This window comes from Erigeron canadensis, chromosome 8 (genome assembly GCF_010389155.1).
Source record: "Erigeron canadensis isolate Cc75 chromosome 8, C_canadensis_v1, whole genome shotgun sequence".
In the NCBI taxonomy this organism is placed as follows: domain Eukaryota; kingdom Viridiplantae; phylum Streptophyta; class Magnoliopsida; order Asterales; family Asteraceae; genus Erigeron; species Erigeron canadensis.
Window position 1 is genome coordinate 17392154 of NC_057768.1, and position 19383 is coordinate 17411536.

At 36.8% G+C, this 19383-nt stretch overlaps 1 protein-coding gene across 1 annotated transcript; it reads left to right on the forward strand.

Moving 5' to 3' along the window:
• Positions 1-264: 264 nt before the first annotated feature.
• On the forward strand, positions 265-1194 carry LOC122610349 (putative uncharacterized protein DDB_G0293878). Its single transcript, XM_043783344.1, has 2 exons — positions 265-804; positions 895-1194. The coding sequence occupies exons 1-2, from the start codon at positions 265-267 to the stop codon at positions 1192-1194; spliced, it is 840 nt and encodes a 279-aa protein (XP_043639279.1).
• Positions 1195-19383: the final 18189 nt, after the last annotated feature.

Genomic DNA, 19383 nt, shown 5'->3' on the forward strand with positions numbered 1-19383 from the left:
AAGATTGTAAGGAACTATGGTGTAGTAGATGCTAACCCCACCCAAAACGGTGGCATGCCGCTAAGATGTAACCGTTGTGGCAACCACCATCGAGGAGAATGTAAGCAATGCACAACTTGCAATCGATTTTGACACCTTGCGGCCTATTGCCGTAGTGGAGCAAGAGTCGGAGGAAACCGGGAAGCATGACGTGAATGTGGAGCTATGGATCATTGGAGGAATGCTTGTCCTAGGTTGGGAAGAGCTTAAGGAGGCCGTGGGAACATGAACAATAATCGTAGGAATTTTCGAAACGTTGGCAACCATGGGAATCAAGCTAATCGAGGCAACAATGGGAATCAAATGAATAGAGGTAATGGTGGGAATCAAGCAAACGGAGGAAATCAAGGTAACAATGTCAACCAAGGAAATCGAGGAAATCAAGGTGGTCAAGCAAGAGGACGGGTGTATGCTATGGGAGCGAATGAGGCACGTGATGACCCTAATGTCATCATAGGTACGTTTCCGTTAAATAATGTCTATGCATCCATGTTGTTTGATTCTGGAGTTGTGAGAAGTTTTATTTCTTTTGAATTTAAAGAATTAATTGATAAGAAACCTAGTGAGCTTGATGAAACATACTATGTTGAATATGCTAATGGAAACGAGTATAAGACTAAGGAAATTATCTCTGATTGTAAGTTAACTTTAGATGAGAAGGATTATAGTATAGACTTGATTCCCATAGAAATAGAAAGCTTTGATGTGATAGTAGGAATGGATTGGCTGTCAAAAATGCGTGCTGAAATACTTTGCCATGAAAAGGTCATTAAGATTCCCTTAGATAATGATGAAGTGCTTATAATACAAGGCCATAAGGCGGGAGTCCAACCCAAGATAGTGTCATTTATGAAGGTAAGGAAATATTTACGTAAAGAATACCACGCATACTTGGCACAAGTGGTGGATAAACTAGTAAAAATTAAGGACCCTCACAAGGTGACGGTGGTTAGGGACTTTCTAGATGTGTTCCCTGATGAACTACCTGGACTTCCACCGACGAGGCAAGTGGAGTTTATGATCGATTTAGTTCTCGGGGCAGCCCCCGTAGCTAAAGCACCGTATAGGTTAGCGCCCTCTGAAATGCGAGAACTCTCTGAGCAATTGCAAGAATTGCTTGATAAAGGTTTAATCCAACCTAGTTCTTCGCCTTAGGATGCTCCAATTCTCTTTCTCAAGAAGAAGGATGGATCTTTGAGAATGTACATTGTTAGAACCAGTTTCGTCCAAACTGGCCAGTCTCCAATTGCATCTGGAGACCAGAATATTTGTCCAGAAATATATTGAAGTCCAGTTGCAACGTACAGTCAATGCAACTGAAGACTTCCTCCAGTTGAGATCTGATCAGATCTGAAGACATTCCAATTGGCGTCGAAGACAACAAATGGAAGATAGAGAATGACAATGGCAGCGAAGCCCAGTTGGCATTCTACTCAGATTGAAACTGGAGAATATCAGTTTAAAGCATTTATAATGCTTTACACTGTTTACGAGGAAGGCCTTTTTGCTTTATGCAACTTTATACATACAATATCATTTGTCTATGATTAAAGTACAAAAGTGCATAAAACAGGTTAGATAAAGTAATGTCTTGACTTACCTTATCAAGCATTTCAAAGGAACTCACTTAATTTCCTTAAATGTTTTCAACCATATTTATACGACAAAGTTGGATTTCCAATGCCAACTTTGTCTATAAATAGAGGTCTTTGCACAACATGAATATAACTTTGCATATTCAGACTTTTGCAATATTCTTGGTGTACTTGTGCAATATTCTCTCAATCGTAAAAGGGAACACTTCACAACTTTAAGTGTTTCGATTGTTAAAGAGAATTTCCAAGTATAGATCATTTGTATTTCATAGGTTGTTAGGATATTTACATTTGTGTATTATCTTGGTTCCGCAACAACCTTGTATTTTATTTAGCATCAATTAATAAAATACATTTGAAAATTACAACTTGGTCTCACCATTTTACTTTGTTATATTTACTTATTGCATTGTCTTTACTTTTGTCATCTGCTAAGTAATCTATTCAAGGACTTGGTATACAATCGCTGTAACTGGTCGTTTCCAGTTCAGTGTTTATATTGCAAAGAACTCTCACCATTGACATAGAGGTGTCTTCGGTTAGTACCATCTCTTGAGTTGGGACTTATATGCATAGATTATAGGGAGTTAAATAAATTGACGATCAAGAATAGATATCCGCTGCCATGAATAGACGATTTGTTCGATCTACTTCAAGGAGCGTCACATTTCTCAAAAATTGATCTTAGATCCAGCTATCATTAATTGAGGGTACGAGAAGATGTACCTATAACGGCTTTTAGAACTCGCTATGGGCATTATCAGTTTCTAGTGATGCCATTTGGTCTCACAAATGCGCCTCCCGTTTTCATGGATTTAATGAATCGAATTTGTAGGCCTTACTTGGACAAATTCGTGATAGTATTCATCGATGACATTTTGATATACTCTAGAAGTAAGGATGAACATGAGAAACATCTCATAATAATCTTGCAGTTACTTAGAGGCGAGAAGCTAGACGCTAAGTTTTCTAAGTGTGAATTTTGGCTCCGACAAGTCCAATTTCTTGGACACATTGTGAACGAAGAGGGAATCCATGTAGATCTAGCTAAGATAGAAGCGATCAGGAAATGGGAGACGCCCAAAACACCTACGGAAGTGCGTAGCTTTCTAGGTTTAGCAGGCTATTATAGGAGGTTCATCCAAGGATTTTCTAAAATTGCGGTACCTTTGACCCAATTGACCTAAAAGTCGAGAGAATTCGAATGGGGTGAAGAATAAGAGCAAGCATTTCAAACACTTAAGAACATGTTGTGTGAAGCACCAATACTAGCACTGCCAGATGGAATGGAAGGATTTGTGGTGTATTGTGATGCGTGGAATAAAGGACTCGGATGTGTGCTTATGCAAAGAGACAAGGTCATTGCCTATGCATCTAGGCAATTGAAGCCGCATGAGAAAAATTATTCAACCCATGATTTGGAGTTAGGTGCTGTGGTATTTACCTTGAAGATATGGTGACATTATCTCTATGGCACTAAATGCACCATATTTACCGACCAAAAGAGCCTGCAACACATCTTTGATCAAAAGATGTTAAACATGAGGCAAAGGAGATGGATGGAGCTACTCAATGACTATGAGTGTGAAATAAAGTATCATCCCGGGAAGGCAAATGTTGTTGCCGATGCACTCAGTAGGAAGGTGAATACTAAAGTGCCAAGGGCAAGAATTAGTCACTTACAAGTAAGAATGTCTCTAAGAGATTGTTTCTTAGAAGACCAAGCAAAGGCCTTTGAAGGGAAGAATATTGAGAATGAAGCATTGTGTGGTATGGAAATGAGGTTTGATAAGGATCATGAAGGTATTTTATACTTCAAGGGGAGAGCTTGGGTACCGAAAGTGAATGGTTTAAGAGATGTGCTTATGAATGAGGCTCATAATACGAAGTATTCAATTCATCCGGACGTGGATAAGATGTATCAAGGCCTAAAAAGGGATTTTTGGTGGCCTGGAATGAAAGGCGATGTAGCTCGATATGTGAGCCGATGCATGACTTGTGCGATGGTCAAAGCTGAGCACCAAAAGCCATCTGGTCTTTTAAAGCAACCGGAAATTCCCAAATCGAAGTGGGAGCAAATAGCAATGGATCTAGTGACGAAATTGCCTCGAATAAAGAAAGGTCATGATGCTATAAGGGTGATTGTTGATCGTCTTAAGAAATCAGCCCACTTCATTCCCATTAAAGTTGATTGGGACACCGAGCGTCTAGCTCGCTTGTACGTTGAGAAGATTGTAATGTTACATGGCGTGCCTTTGTCCATAATATCCGATCGGGATGGTAGATTTACCTCATGTTTTTGGGGTCATGTGCAAGAGGCAATGGGCACAACGTTAGCACTAAGCACGGCTTACCACCCTCAAACGGATGGACAAAGTGAGCGTATGATTCAAACGTTAGAGGATATGTTGAGAGCATGTGCACTCGAATTTAGTGGAAGTTGGGATGAACACTTGCCATATGCGGAATTTACTTATAACAATAGCTATCACTCTAGCATACAATGTGCACCGTTTGAAGCCTTGTATGGGCGTAAATGTAGATCACCCATGTGTTGGATAGAAACGGGTGAAAGGAGCCTTGCTACCGTTGATTTTGTCCAAGAGACAACGGACAAGGTATCAATAATTAAGGAAAATCTTAAAGCCGTGAGAGATCGGCAAAAGAGTTATGCGGATCAAAGAAGAAAACCCCTAGAATTTGAAGTTGGCGACAAGGTTCTATTAAAGGTGTCGCCATGGAAAGCAACCGTAAGGTTCGGCAAAAGAGGAAAGTTGAGCCCCCGATACATTGGGCAATTTGAAATTGTTGCTAGAATAGGCCCCGTAGCCTATAAGTTGAAGTTACCCCAAGAATTGGGAGATGTTCATGACACATTCCACGTGTCAAATTTGAAGAAATGTGTAGCGGAGGACTCGAAAGTAGTCCCACTCGAGGAACTACGTGTGGAAGATAAGCTCCAATTTCGTGAGGAGCCAATAGAAGTTCTCGACCGCGATGAAAAGCGCCTTAAGAGAAGCAAGATCCCTATCGTTAAAGTTAGATGGGATACGAAACGCGGACCTGAATTTACGTGGGAACGTGAGGACTTCATACGTGAGAGATATCCGCACTTATTCCCCGAGCAAATTCAAATTCCGAGACGGAATTCTTCTAAGAGGGTAAGGATGTAACAACCCTACTTTTTAAATATTACATACGTGCTAGTTAGGTTGTCTATGATCCCGAAAGCCATAGTTGTACTTGAAGCTAGTAGATAATGCCCTAAATTAGCAATCCAAAGCTATTGCTAGTGTTAAGTTCAATTTAATAAAAAGTCATTGAACAAAACTATATTGATGATTAATCAAGTTATAAATAATAAAGTGAGTCTCACAAGTTGAGCTAACAATAAAAAATTCTTGTAAATGTCCAACAATTTGAACCATCGAGCCAACAAAATAATGTTTGGTCATGAAAATGCCATGAACATCTTAAAAATAATTATAACTCCTAAAGTACATAAAAGTGTTTTAATAATAATAAGTATATGTTTATATGTCTATAAACACATATACATATACATACACGACATACATATATACTTAAAAGTGTTCATGGCATATACATAAAAGTGTTTTAATAATAATAATATGCATATACATATACATACACGACATACACATACACATATACATATACATATACTAGGACACACAATGCAATTAATTTACAAATAACTATACTACACTTATAAAAAAAATACATATAACTTATACATATATACTTACAGAACTTTTTTTTTTTAAAAAAGGAGAAAAACCCCTTCATTCCCCCTCTCTTGGCCGTCCCCCCTTCACCCACACACACACAATCCATTTTGAATTTACATGCACTCTTTTTAGTCTTGGAACTCTCATTTCTCACACACTCTTCACACACTAGTCTTTATTTTCTCTCAAAAAAAAAACTCTTTCTTCTTCCTCTTTTCTTCATCATTTTCGGCAGCCAAAAAGAGGAAAAAGCAAGGCAAAAACTCGTTTAAATTCATATTAATAATAAGGGTTCATGCAAGATTAAGTAAGGGTCATATTTATCTAAGGATTAAGGGTTATTTTAAGGTTAGAATAAGGGTTGTTGGAGCTTCAAGGGTCACGAATTTTCTGCATATTTCCATCATCAAAAAAGTGTTCTTCAAGGATATATAACTTCATCTCTTTACTAGATTAATCTTATTCTTGTTCATATTAAAAAGGTTTTATCAAAAGCTCATGTTTTCTTTTAAATATGCACTTGATGAGGGCAAAGTTGATAGGATCTTTCTTTCCATGCTCATGCATGTTGATTCCAAGAAGAAAGATCCAAAGATTTAACTACTTTAAGACCCAAAAGTATAGTTATAGATTATATAGATTTTAAAATGATTTTTCCTTTGGAAGATGGTTATATTTATATATATTTTGAAGATATGATTTCTGGAAATTTATGGAAAAATATACTTTTATGGTTGAATAATTAGATCTATAAAAGTTTGCAACAAAAAGTGTGGTTATATGATGATAATTTGTAAAGAGACTTTTTGATGAAAGATGAATATGTTTTATATAATTTTTGTGTTCATATTTTTTGGAGTTTTTGAAGAAAAGAATATTGTTATATTGTGGAATTGAAAGATGAATAAAGGTTTGTTGTTAAAAAGTTGAGATAATTGCATGATTGTTAGATTTAAGAAGGTTGGATCTTTTGTTGAATTATGAGATGAGGCTAGGCTTGTTCTAAGTGAAAAATAGGTTAAAAGTTATGTTAATATTCTGGAAAAATTTGTAAAATGTCAAGGATATAAAGCTTGAATCAAAACTTGTTAAAATATGCTTGAAATCGTAAAACGAATGCTTGCAAAAACGCATTTTGAGCACACACATGCACCACAATCTTTTGAACATGAAACCATGAAAAAACTACTGAAAATAAGTTATTTCATATGTATAAAACTCAAGTCATATGACTCATGGCAATAACAAGCTCAAAAATCACCTTTTCGGGTTAATTAATCACTAACCGAAAGCACAAATTTGCACATATCACACCACCACCACTACCACGACTTGAACTATCAAAATATGATGAACTTTTTGGAAATATTGAAACAAGGACAAAAATTCAATTTGAAGTATTTAAATTGCTTAAGAAATGAGGCTTAAAACACGTTTTTGGTAAACGATTTTTGACCATAAAGTCCTCAAATAAGCAAGACACGAGAGAGGTTGAAATTATATGAATTTGACATGTTAAAAGTTGCCTAGAAAGGCCTGGGATTATTGGACAAAAGCTTGTATGTTGATTTCTAAGTATTTTTTGTAATTAAATGGAAATTAAAAGATATATAAATTAATAAACAAATTATGTAAATCATGAACTTGATTAAATTTACATAACCAATGGTGAAAGTAATTTAAAATTACTGTAGCCAATAATTAAAAGCCAAGAAAACAAGAGTTATATAATTTAGGGATAAGTGCCTGGAAATGTAACTAAGTATGGCCAAATGTCTATTGTAGGAACCAACTATCAGTTTTGGATATTGTATGGAAGTAACTTGGTAAAAAATTCTAAAACATTAAAAAGTTACCTGTTCCATCATTAGCCGGTAAATACTTAAGTGCCTGGAAATGTAACTAACTATGGCCAAATTTCTATTGTAGGAACCAACTATCAGTTTTGGATATTGTATGGAAATAACTTTGTAAAAGAATCTAAAACATTAAAAATTGACTTGTTCCATTATTAGCCGGTAAATACTCTATTTTCTTTTTAATTATTTCCGTCGTGGAATATGTGAGCTGGTGATGCCTGAACCTGTAATCCCGTAATCCTGTATTTGATAACTGTAAGAATCGGGTCTACATGCTTTCCTTTACACAACTCAACAATTTTGAATTGCCTTTTATTCCGCCTCTCTTGTAGCAAATATACACAAGCAGCAATACAACACTACTTATCCTATGTGTAATACCCCTTTATTCATCTTGCATACCTGTACAATGATCCAAGCTATCACATTTTATTAACTGTTAGAAGTATTCAAGAGATAACATTTACTTTTAACCGCCTTCCCAAAGATACTTAGTATTTGCGGTCAAACAATATATGAGGAATTGAATCTTGCATATTTTGACATAGAAAGCAACTGCAATAAAATTTGAAAAAATAAAAAATTAGGGTTTTAGGTTTTTCCCATTTCTATATCTGTTACAAAACATGAATTACTTGTAGATAAATGAAGGACATACCTTGATATAGCAGTGGAAGAGTTAAATAGACATTGATCGAAGACGAATTTTGGATTTCGTATATATGTTGTATGTGTGGATTTAGTTTTGAATTGTCGTGTGCGTGTAAAAGTGTGTGTGTGTGTGTGTGTGTGTGTAAAAGTGCGTGAAATGAGAAATTGATCCAACGTTTGTTTTTATATGTAAGTTAGTTTTTGCTGTTATTTGCCAGCTTACATATTCTACGTCAGAAATAATTAAAAAGAAAGTAGAGTATTTACCGGCAAATGATGGAACAAGTCATTTTTTAATGTTTTAGACTTTTTTACCAAGTTACTTCCATACAATATTCAAAACTGATAGTTGGTTCCTACAATAGACATATGGCCATACTTACTTACATTTTGGGGTACTTATCCCTATAATTTAAAGGCAAATAATTAAGTAAAAATCACTAATTAATCACTATTATTAAAATTAATAGAAATAATGCACTAATAAATGTATAAACCATAATATTATAAATCAAAAAGCATAAAAATCGGTAAATAATCAAAGTATATTTATCCATGAATTTTAAAGACAATTTAAGAACTTAAAAGTAATTATAAGGAATTATTTAATTAATGAATCAATAAAATAAATAAATAATTAATTAAATAATATTAAATTAAATAAATAAATAAATAAAAGAATTATATATTAACATTTATATTATAAAATCACAAATGTCAAATATGATTACTAAACAAAGTATGCAAAAGAAATTATATATAAAACAAAGCCAAACTACCGAAATTTCAATAAACGTACAAAATTTGTATAAATGACCATCACCAGCAAATATATTCCAACCAAATGATGTGAAAAATATAATGCACTTGAATTCTATAATTAAACAACCACCAAAGATGGGCAAGTCTACTAGCGTACATCTCATGATCTAGTTTACTAGTTCATGCAACACACCCTTACGTTGTGTATATTTAAATTCCATGGTTTAGGCTTGCTTGAGGGATGACACCACTAGCCGAAGATCTCGCTTTTGATCAGCCCATTTTCATACTCCAATCAAGTGAGTCATAGCCCCCTTTCAAACTATTTTATGTATTTAACTATCGGGGTGAAAAACATGATATATAAATGAAATTGCTTTCTATATATATAGGAAATGATTCTTGTTAGTATGATTATGAAATGGAATTGCGATGAATGTTCAATGTGATAAATGATTTATGATGAGCTTGAGTTCTGTCAAACTGTTATAATTCGGTACACTACTATTTACTCCGAAAGGGGAGGCCTGTAGTTAGAGGGTTGCACAACTAGGAATCGTCCACCTACCCAGAGCGTAGCGGTGGAATGTTGGTCGCTTTTGTGACGACCTTCACTTCCAGTCCGACCAGAGCGGTGCTTATCTACCTTAAATTTATATGGTCGTCTCCATGGCACGACCCCAATTATAATTGAAGCACTTGATTGATTGCTTATGCTATGAAATGAAATAAAGTAATATATTGTTTGGACATGAAAAGGTAGTAGTAGTGGCTCAAGTATTTTCTCATCAAAAACTATTTAAATTATGCCGTTGTGGCTAAATAATTTGATATTAATATGATTAGAGATTTTGATTTGAACATACGGTTTGGGTATGAGTATTACGAAGGAATACTTGAAAATTTTTGTAACTTATTATCCTTGAATATGGTTGGAAAATAAACATGTTGTTAGTTAAAACCTATAAACTCACTCAACTCTCGTAGTTGACACTTTTTCTTCATGCTTTTCAGGTTTAGAGCAATAGGTTCGTAGCTTGGCCGCCTCTTTGTTTGCTCATTATGTTGAATGTTCGACGGTTTGTAATGCAAACAATTTATCTTTTGATTTGGATTTGTGGTTATGTAATGGATTTAAACGTCAACTTGAACTTGTAATCTTTTGGGTTTTGAATGTCATTTGGAAACTTGTGTTGATGTTTTATATTTAAATCTTTTGTACCATGTCGTTCTGTGGCATCTCGTGTTTCCACCTTAGTCGGGGTGTTACATCATTACCATGTTGTAAAAAGATGCACTTTTTATGAGGATTGAGAAAAGTTAGTGGGCGTGTGGGTATACAAGTCGTCGTAGCATTTAATGCTGACACGAAGAATTAAATATTTTGGCTCAAAATTCAAACTCATTTTTAAGAAAATATCTTAAAGATTCGTTTTTGGCAATAAAATATTCTTAGCTATTCTTTGGGATTGTGAATCCAGCTTATAAATACCCTGTATTTACTTCGAACATATTTACTTTCGTTTCACATTCCTTCATTCAATTCCAATCAACAATAATTACTTCATTTTTCTCTCTGCTTCTTAAATCAAAAAAAAAAAAAAAAAAAAAACCTAATTCCAAAATTCTCAATTTCACTTTCTTTCTTAAATCAAATGGCTCCCAAATCTTCTCGCACCAGAGATATAAATCTGCTCACTGTTGCATATAATCCATCTCCTCAAATCAAACGTGCTCATGGTGCCCCTAAGGCAAGATTAATTAAACTAAACCCTAATAACCCCATGGCTAGTTTGAAAGGGGTTCAAGTCGCCGATTCTCTCATTGGAAGAATCCAACAATTCCTTATGGATTCTCCCATTGGCGTGTCTTTTTCTCTTAATCCACACAAGTTGTACCATGACTACTTGTGTGAATCCTGGTACACTGCATAACTCTATGAAGACTGTTCATCCATCTCTTTCTCTCTCAAGGATGGAACAGTTGAGTGTACCATAACAGCCGATACTGTGAGAGATGCTCTGCATCTTAACTACTGGAGAGAAGGTGAGACTCCAGTAGACATCTCCCAGAATGTAAATTTTCACCAGGTGCTCCTCGACATGGGAAACAAGGAGTGTTTGGAAAATGGGGTGTTGAAGACAAAAGGTGCCATGACGTTGAAGGGCCTCACACCCCCATGGAGATATTTTTTCATTCATCTGGTGGAAAGCATGAGAGGAAGTTTTGGTGGACTCTACCAGATCAACTCTACACAAGTAGAGATGGCTTACTGCTTGTGGAATGAACTTTGAGTAGATTTTGCTGACATTCTATATATAAGCTTTGTACAGAAGCTGAAGGGTACCAGGGGTCTTTATATACCCTTCTCTAGATATTTGTCACTTTGTTTTCTTCAGATCCTGGGCAGTGATGCATATCATAACACTCAGTCTCCTTACACTATCCCAGAGATGCTGAGGAATTTGGACTCTCTTAGCTCATCACCTGGAGAGGTCCAGATTCCAAACAGAATACAACTGGCATTCTCTAAAACTGATGCACCAATCCAGGGTGAGTCAGAAAGACTATTGGGTGGGCCTCAAAATAATGAGGAACCCACCAGTTCGTCTGCTGGTACTGTGACAGTTACCGAACCTGGGCAACAGTTTGTTCCCACCAGCTCCAGCCTGTCAGTTCTTCCACTCTCTCACCCTGGAGACCTCCCAACAGGGGTGCAGGTGGTTCCAAAGGCAAAACGTACAATGAAGAAGCGCCTTAGGAGACAGTCAGATCTTGCCACTAAAGTTAGTACCCCAGCCAGCCCTCCAGTTTCTTCCCAACAAGCTACTGGAGATAGTCAAAGGGTAGAACAGCAGGCAACCACTTCCGAATTTGCTGTAGGTGGAAGTGGTGAAGATATTATTGGGTCAGCCCGTGCAACTTAGAGTCCGTGTCAGCATTTAACTTGTAGAGCCATATTTCTGACACTCTTGAAGCACGAACTGACGAAGTTTCTGCCAGTCACAACCAGAGATCGAGGTTACAGACTCTACGGCCCATGATACTACAGCTGAGGATCGAGCAGTTGTGGTTGAGGCACCAGTGACCTCTTTCCAGGGAGAAGATGCTTTGGCAATGGATCCCCCAACTGATGAAACCATCCAGGCAACTGGAATTGGTCATCAGGAGCCTAAACAACTTGTTCAGCCACCCCTATCATTCATGGATCTAGGCATGAATGTGGGTGAGCTTCAGCTTGAATCTTCGGATTTAGATGAGACACATTCTGATCAGGAAATGGTTGATGCATCTGTACATGATCAGCTCCCTTCATTTTCTGATCAACCCCTAGAACCACAAGTTTCAGTTTCACCAGATGTACAAATGCTCACTGAAATACCACCACTCCCCTCCAGATCACTATTAAACTCACTCTTCGTGCCTAGAAATAGGCCTGAGCATTCTCAGCATGGTTCCCAATTTGTTTTTCCTGAGCCTTCTTCTACAACCCCTCAAACTCCTTCAATTGGTGCTGCAGCAACTGGAGAACCCACTATTGTACTACCTCCCCCAGTTGTACCTGTAGTCTTTAGAGCTGGTGCAGTGACATCTTCCCCTCCGTCACTGGATAGAAAGTTTGTGTCTTTCCAAGCCGATATCTCGAACCTTCTTACCAGGGTAGAGGATATTCAATAGACACTTGATATAAACACCAACTCCCTCTCTAAATACCACAAGGAACACTTGACGAATGTAAAAGTGGTCGATTTAGGGATTAACAAGTTCACTGATAATGAGGACTTCGTGTTCAAGAAGCTCAATGAGTTGGTCAATTCGTCGAATCAACTGGCAACATCATTAAAGGTGACTTTTGCACTGACTCAATCTGGAGTCACATCTTCAATCACCAACCTGCTTAATACAACTGTTAGATCATCAGAGGTTGATTTGAAAGAGCTTGAAAGACAGGTTAAGATGATGATTGAAAAACCTGGTCTGAATGTGACTGAGCTTGGTAAGCAGTTGGCCTCTTCAATTGGTAAAAAGATAGAAAATACCTTGGCTGCTAGAGAACAACAATTTCTGGAAAAGGTGATATCTGAGATTACCAAGACTGCAGCGCCCCAGTCTGGACACTTTGGCAAGCAAGGTATCTGATCACACCACTTCAATTGACAAACTGACAGCTGAAGCAGGCAAACAAAAGGAAAAGGAAGTGGTCAGGGAAGCAGTTGCAACTGGTCTCTCTCCATATGAGTTGAACATTCTTAAAGCAATACCGCTGAGTCAAGATACCACCAGTGGCAATGTTTTGGTTCAGTCCCAGGAAATCAATCATCTATGGAGGACCGTTCGCATGATTTGTGGAGTCTTCAAGGAGTGCAAGAACATGGGGTCGTGGTAGCCTCTAGATCGCTTACCAACTAGTTACACTGATTTTGAAGGTATAAGGAAAGGACTAGATGCTGCCAAGGGGGAAAGATCTATTCATATACCTCGCACTATTATTGAAACTCCAGGTTCAAGTGTAGGGAAAGAATTAGTTATCGCTGCCAGTACTGATATTGGTAAGCATATAATTGAAGAGTTTGAGGATGTAGATGATAGGGGGAAGAAGGATAAGGGCAAGGCACTTGCAACTGATGAATCTGACCAGCCGGCCACTGATGTACCTTTACTGGAACTGGAAATCCTGATCAGCTTCCTCCAGTGACTGAATCTGACAGCAAGAGATTGGTATGCTATAAATGAAAGGAAGAAACAAAAGAAAGCCAATCTGCTGGTCTCAAGGGTTCAACTGCAAGGATTGGGCATACTAGATGTAAATGATGCCAATCGGTTGGGCATCACACTGGATCAATATAGGAAGGTCAAAAGTGACCCAAGGATAGTGAGACTGGTAAATGATATGATTGAAATCAATCTGGACAAAGACTATCCTGATGATGAAGCTCAACATGATGCCATAAATTTAAACATATCAGTGGAGAAGGCCAAGGAAGTTAGAGCTGAAGAGATTCTGAAGAGGACTGAGCAGATAAAGAAAAGTGTCAAACAAGTGTTGAACCCACCCAAGTCCAAGAGTAAATCAAAGCCAAAACCCTTGCCAAGGAATGCAAACTTGAGGACTTGGATGGAACCCAATGAGCCATCCACTGAAGATATCCGAGCTGCTGTATAGAAACTGAGCACTGCCCAGATCAAACTGGTCAATGAGTTTGATGCACGTGCATATTTAACTGAGTTCTTCAGCGAAGATATCATCCAGGAAAAATCACAAAATTTAAAGTTTTAATAAAACCAGGAGGAAGGCAATTTGTGGTAATTATTCAATACTTCAATGGACCACAACTCACAACTGAGAATCCTGATGTTCATCAATATGGACATTCTGAGCAGGTTGAGATGTTGAATCTGCTGGAGGCAAGGCAACAGAAGAGCAGGATTGAGAAAGGTTGGGTTTATGTACTTCAAAGTCTGATCAAGTTCCAAGAAAATGTTGAGAAAATATTGAACTTTGATCCCGAAGATAGACAACCCATCTCTTCTGTTACAAAGCGAAAGAGAACTGGCGAAGGGCCATCTGATTAAGTTCTTCTTCAGTTATCTTTTTGTAATTTTATTTACCATCTTGTAACTTTTGTAATTTTATCATGTATATACAAGTTGCTAGATTGTAATCACAAGAAAAACCCAAGGCATTTGATGATCTATAAAAATGCCTTGGAAAATTGGATTAGATTTAGTCATATAAGTCTTTCAAGTTCATACTTGTATAGATACAAGAACTTGAAAAGACTTGGCAATATTTCAGGACAAATAGGGGGAATTTGTTAGGACCAGTTTCGACTAAAACTGGCCAGTCTCCATTTGCATCTGGAGACCAGAAGATTTGTACAGAAATATATTGAAGTCTAGTTGCAGTGTACAGTTAATGCAACTGAAAACTTCCTCCAGTTGAGATCTGATCAGAACTGAAGACAATCCAATTGACGTCAAAGACAACAAGTGGAAAATAGAGAATGACAATGGCAGCGAAGCCCAATTGGCATTCTACTCAAATAGAAACTGGAGAGCCTCAGTTTAAAGCCTTTACAATTCTTTACACTGTTTACGAGAAAGACATTTTTGCTTTATGCAGCTTTATACAGACAATATCATTTGTCTATGATTAAAGTACAAAAGTGCATAAATCAAGTTGGATAAAGTAATATCTTGACTTACCTTATCAAGCATTTCAAAGGAACTCATCTAGTTTCCTTAAATGCTGTCAATCATATCTATACGACAAAGTTGGAATCCCAATGCCAACTTTATCTATAAATAGAGGTCTTTGCACAATAAGAATATAACTTTGCATATTCAGACTTTTGAAATATTCTTGGTGTACTTGTACAATATTCTCTCAACAGTAAAAGGGAACACTTCACAACTTTAAGTGTTTCGATTGTGAAAGAGAATTTCCATGTATAAATCATTTGTATATCATAGGTTGTTAGGATATTAACACTTATGTATTATCTTGGTTCCATAACAACCTTCTATTTTATTTAACATCAATAAATAAAATACATTTGAAAATTACAACTTGGTCTCACCATTTTTACTTTATTGTATTTATTTATTGCATTATCATTTTCTCATTGTCACCTGTTAACTAATCTAACTAAGGACTTGGTATACATTCACTGTAACTGGTCGTCTCCAGTTCTGTGTTTATATTGCAAAGAAATTTCACAATTGACATAGAGGTATTTTCAGTTAGTACCATCTCTTTAGTTGGGACTTACATTACTTGGTAAAGAACCTTGCTGACGATTAGAATTTCCAAACCTATCAAGCCTTACACCCAAATCCTTTATAGCCGCTTGTTGATTCTTGATATTTTGATTCATCTTATTATTCAAAGCGGTGATATCGGTTTGGTAGTTGTCATTCTTCTTCTCTTGATCAATCATGAACTTCTTCACAAGATCCCTAAGCTCGGCATTAGGATCAACAACTTCAATAGGTTGAACTTTAGTACCTCCTTGATTGCCTCCTTCCCATGAAGCTCCCAATCTAGACCTGTAATTTCCTCCACTATTAGAATTAAAATTAGAATTAGAATTACCTTGGTACCAGTTTTGATAAGCTCCATTCCTTTGAAAAAGTCCTCATCTTGCAAACGGTGGTTAGTATTGGTTTTGAACATAATCAACCTCTTCCCGTCATGGTGCTTTATCGCAATCTTCCGTGTAATGTCTATCACCACAATTATCACAACCCGCAACCGCCGTCTTCAAATCTTTCTCAATCATACCAAACCAACCATCCATACTAGCAAACTTCTTTTCAATTGTACTTGATAGAGCCTTAGTTCCAGCCACCACAACATTACTTCCACCAACAACAACCCGAGCAACGTTCCTCCTACTTACATTAACAAATTCCGGTTTAGTTCTACCCGCCTCTCTATTCAAACTAGTCTTGACCATTTCTTCCATAATCTTATAAGCTTCATTGTAGGTGACATTATTAATATTCCCCCACAAGCCCAATCTAATTCCCTTTGAGTGCGGCTATCCAAACCCCTAAAGAATATAAGAATGTGCTCATTTAGTTGAATACCATGACCCGGACATCTCCTTAGCAATTCCTTCAACCTCTTCCAAGCTTCAATCAAATCCTCATTCGATTCTTGCTTGAGCGCCCTTATCTCAAACTTCAAAGTTTCTACCAATTGAGCCGGAAAGAACCTTTGAATAAAAGCTTCCGTCAATTCTTCCCAAGTCTCAAATATGTTCTCATCAAGTTATTTATACCAAATCGCAGCCTCTCCCGTTAGAGACAACGGAAACAATTCAAGCTTAACATGTGGCATTTGAGTCTCCCCAAACTTGAACAACCTACATACCTTCTGAAACATCTCAATATGGTCATACGAATCCCACTTGTGCACCCCATCAAACTGATTTTCCTCAACACGTGTCAAATGAGGTCCCTTGATATTAAAATTTGGAGCGGTAGTTGGAGAACGAATAGCTGAACCCCTATTAGGTGCAATGATTCGGGTACTCTCTCTTATGTTTCAGTCAAAAGGGTGAACTTCATCATCACTGTTTCCGTTTCCGTCCATGTTTCTAGGTGAAATAGGTGGAGTAATGGGTGGAGTGTTCCGTGGTGTTGTGGGTAGTAATGTTTTCGGTAGACTTTGGTGGAGTTAGTTGTTTACCCTCTGATTGAGTGGAATGGGATGGATTTCCGGTTTCACGGTTTAAATTTAACAGATCTATTTTGCTAAATGTTGAGGTAACAATTTTAGAAGGTTTCCTACCACGCTTCTTAGTTTTTCCGTATTAGATTGAGGGCTCACTAGTGGTTTGCTAGAAGACCTGAAGTTCATCAACTAAGAGAGAAAACCTAAAAACACAAACAAAGAAAACACGTCAAACGCACCAGATTACAAAAACAAAGCAAAACAGAAAATTAAAGACAAAAATTGAAAATTAAACTAAGAAAACAAGTAACTTTCTTGTATGTGAATACATGAAAGGATCAATTACGAAATCTCAAACTTAAACTCTTAATTTAATCCCCGACAGCGGCGCCAAAAAAAGTTGATGTGTAAAAATCTAGTTAAATTAAAATCTAGAAATACTTCGTACCAATTACTACACACAATCGGGCAGTAGACCCGTCCATGCAATATAGTTCAAAGTAAGTCCAGGATTGTTCCACAGAGAATAATAAAAAGCAAGCGAGTTTTAAGTAGTTAAGAAAAGGTTGGATTTTTGGACTCCCGTTACTTGATTTTTTTTTAAAAGTTAGTTTAATGAAAAAGGGTTAGAAATTCCGAAAAATTTATCGAAAAGAGAATTGTTTTATATCAATAAAGATTAAAGGATCATCCACTTTCGACTCCATGATACATTAACTCTAGTTGCATTTAAATTAAGACCCAGTCTATATATGTTGACAAGTAACCTAGATTTGAACAAAGGAACTCACATGGTGGCCAACAAGCTTATAACTCTATTCATTTCCATTAACTAGCTAGATCAATCCTAGAAAACCGGCACCACCAACGTTTAATAAGATTTACCCTAATTAATTAATTTGTTTTGGCCAAGTATTAACAATTATGCCTATTCGAAATTAATGTGACACCATCAACTATTAACCCCAATTAACAAATCGTTTCCTATAATTAATGTGCCGTTTACTATCACTCCATGAGCTAGCACCAATTACTCACAGACAAATAATTAAAATCATACTTATGTACTTCCGACACAATCGACAAAGCATATAAATAGCACCAATAAACATAATAATATTGAACAAGAAAACGATTCATTAAGATCACGATATAACGTTAATGAAAATCAACTTGGATTAAAAACTATGCAACCATTGTCTTAGTATCACTCATCTCAGTGGATGATGAAGGTATTTAGCTAGACATAATCATAAATAAATCACAAATAGTAAAAGAAAGAGTAAACATCTTGAACCAAAGTGTGAAAGACAATGAAAATCTAAGAAAATCGATGTTTGAATGCCTTGAATCCCTCGAGCAACCCTTAGAGCTTGTAGAACGTAAAAGCTGCTGAAAAGTGCCTCAAAGAACCCTAAAATCGACTGGAAATGAATGTGTCTCGAATGAGAGGGTTTTGGTCTTGTATATATAGTAAAATCTTTAAAAAAATAAAATCTGCCGACCTAGTTTGTGCACCGCACATAGTGTCAGAACTTGCGAAACTTGTATTTTTCAACTCGTCTTCACGCGTACTCGTCCAAGAACCATCCTAATGCTTCTTTTAACCTTCCAAATGCCATTTCTAACCATTCTACCTGTTCTAAGCCTGAAATCACTAACAATACCATCAAAGCATTGAATATACATGTAATTTGCACATAATTAAGCTTAAAACGACTTAGAAACGATACGGGAATGTATATATAAATGGACATATCAGTGTATTAGCAATCTAGTGGCCCAAAATCGATTTACAATGAAAAAAAGACCTTTAATGGCAGTTAAGAACTGAACCCTTTGCATGCACTCGCTAACGGCCATTACTAGCCTTTTAACGCCCGTTAAGTTTTGAAGAAAAGAAACAATTAGGAACCAATTCCGGAACGGGTTCGGAACCTATATTTTCGGTTCCTACCCGTTCTGGTCAAAACTGATTCGACTTTTGTGGACCAGAACCGGTTCCGGTCTCGGCCGGTTCCACCTGGAACCGATTTATGCCCACGTCTAAGTAGCCACCACGAAAGGAAATGACTGGGTTTTTCTTTTTATCCTAAAAGTGATTTTGTAAAGATTAAATTGAATTTGACGTTGGATAGCTCAACTAGTTTGGTGCTTTTGAATTTTTGTTTATTTAAAGTCCATCATACACCATCTTATTCATCATCAAACATCATCTTCTTCACCACTAAACAATCATTATACACAACCTCCATGGCTTTCAACAAATCACCATCCGACGATTTCTTCAGTACTTCAAGGCTACACTCCTGCAAACTCATCAAGGAGTACTCATTCAACCGATACTTCACCATCAATGTGACATCCGTCAAATTTTCCTTTCAGCTAGTTAAATCTAATTATGATCAAAAGTGGTATACATTGCTAGTTGAAGGCAAAATATGCTAAAATGGAGCATGATTGAGTGTTTGAGTATGTGATAAGCTTTCTTATTTATTATGTGACTAATCAATTTACTAAATGAACTATCTTAGTGTTGAGTC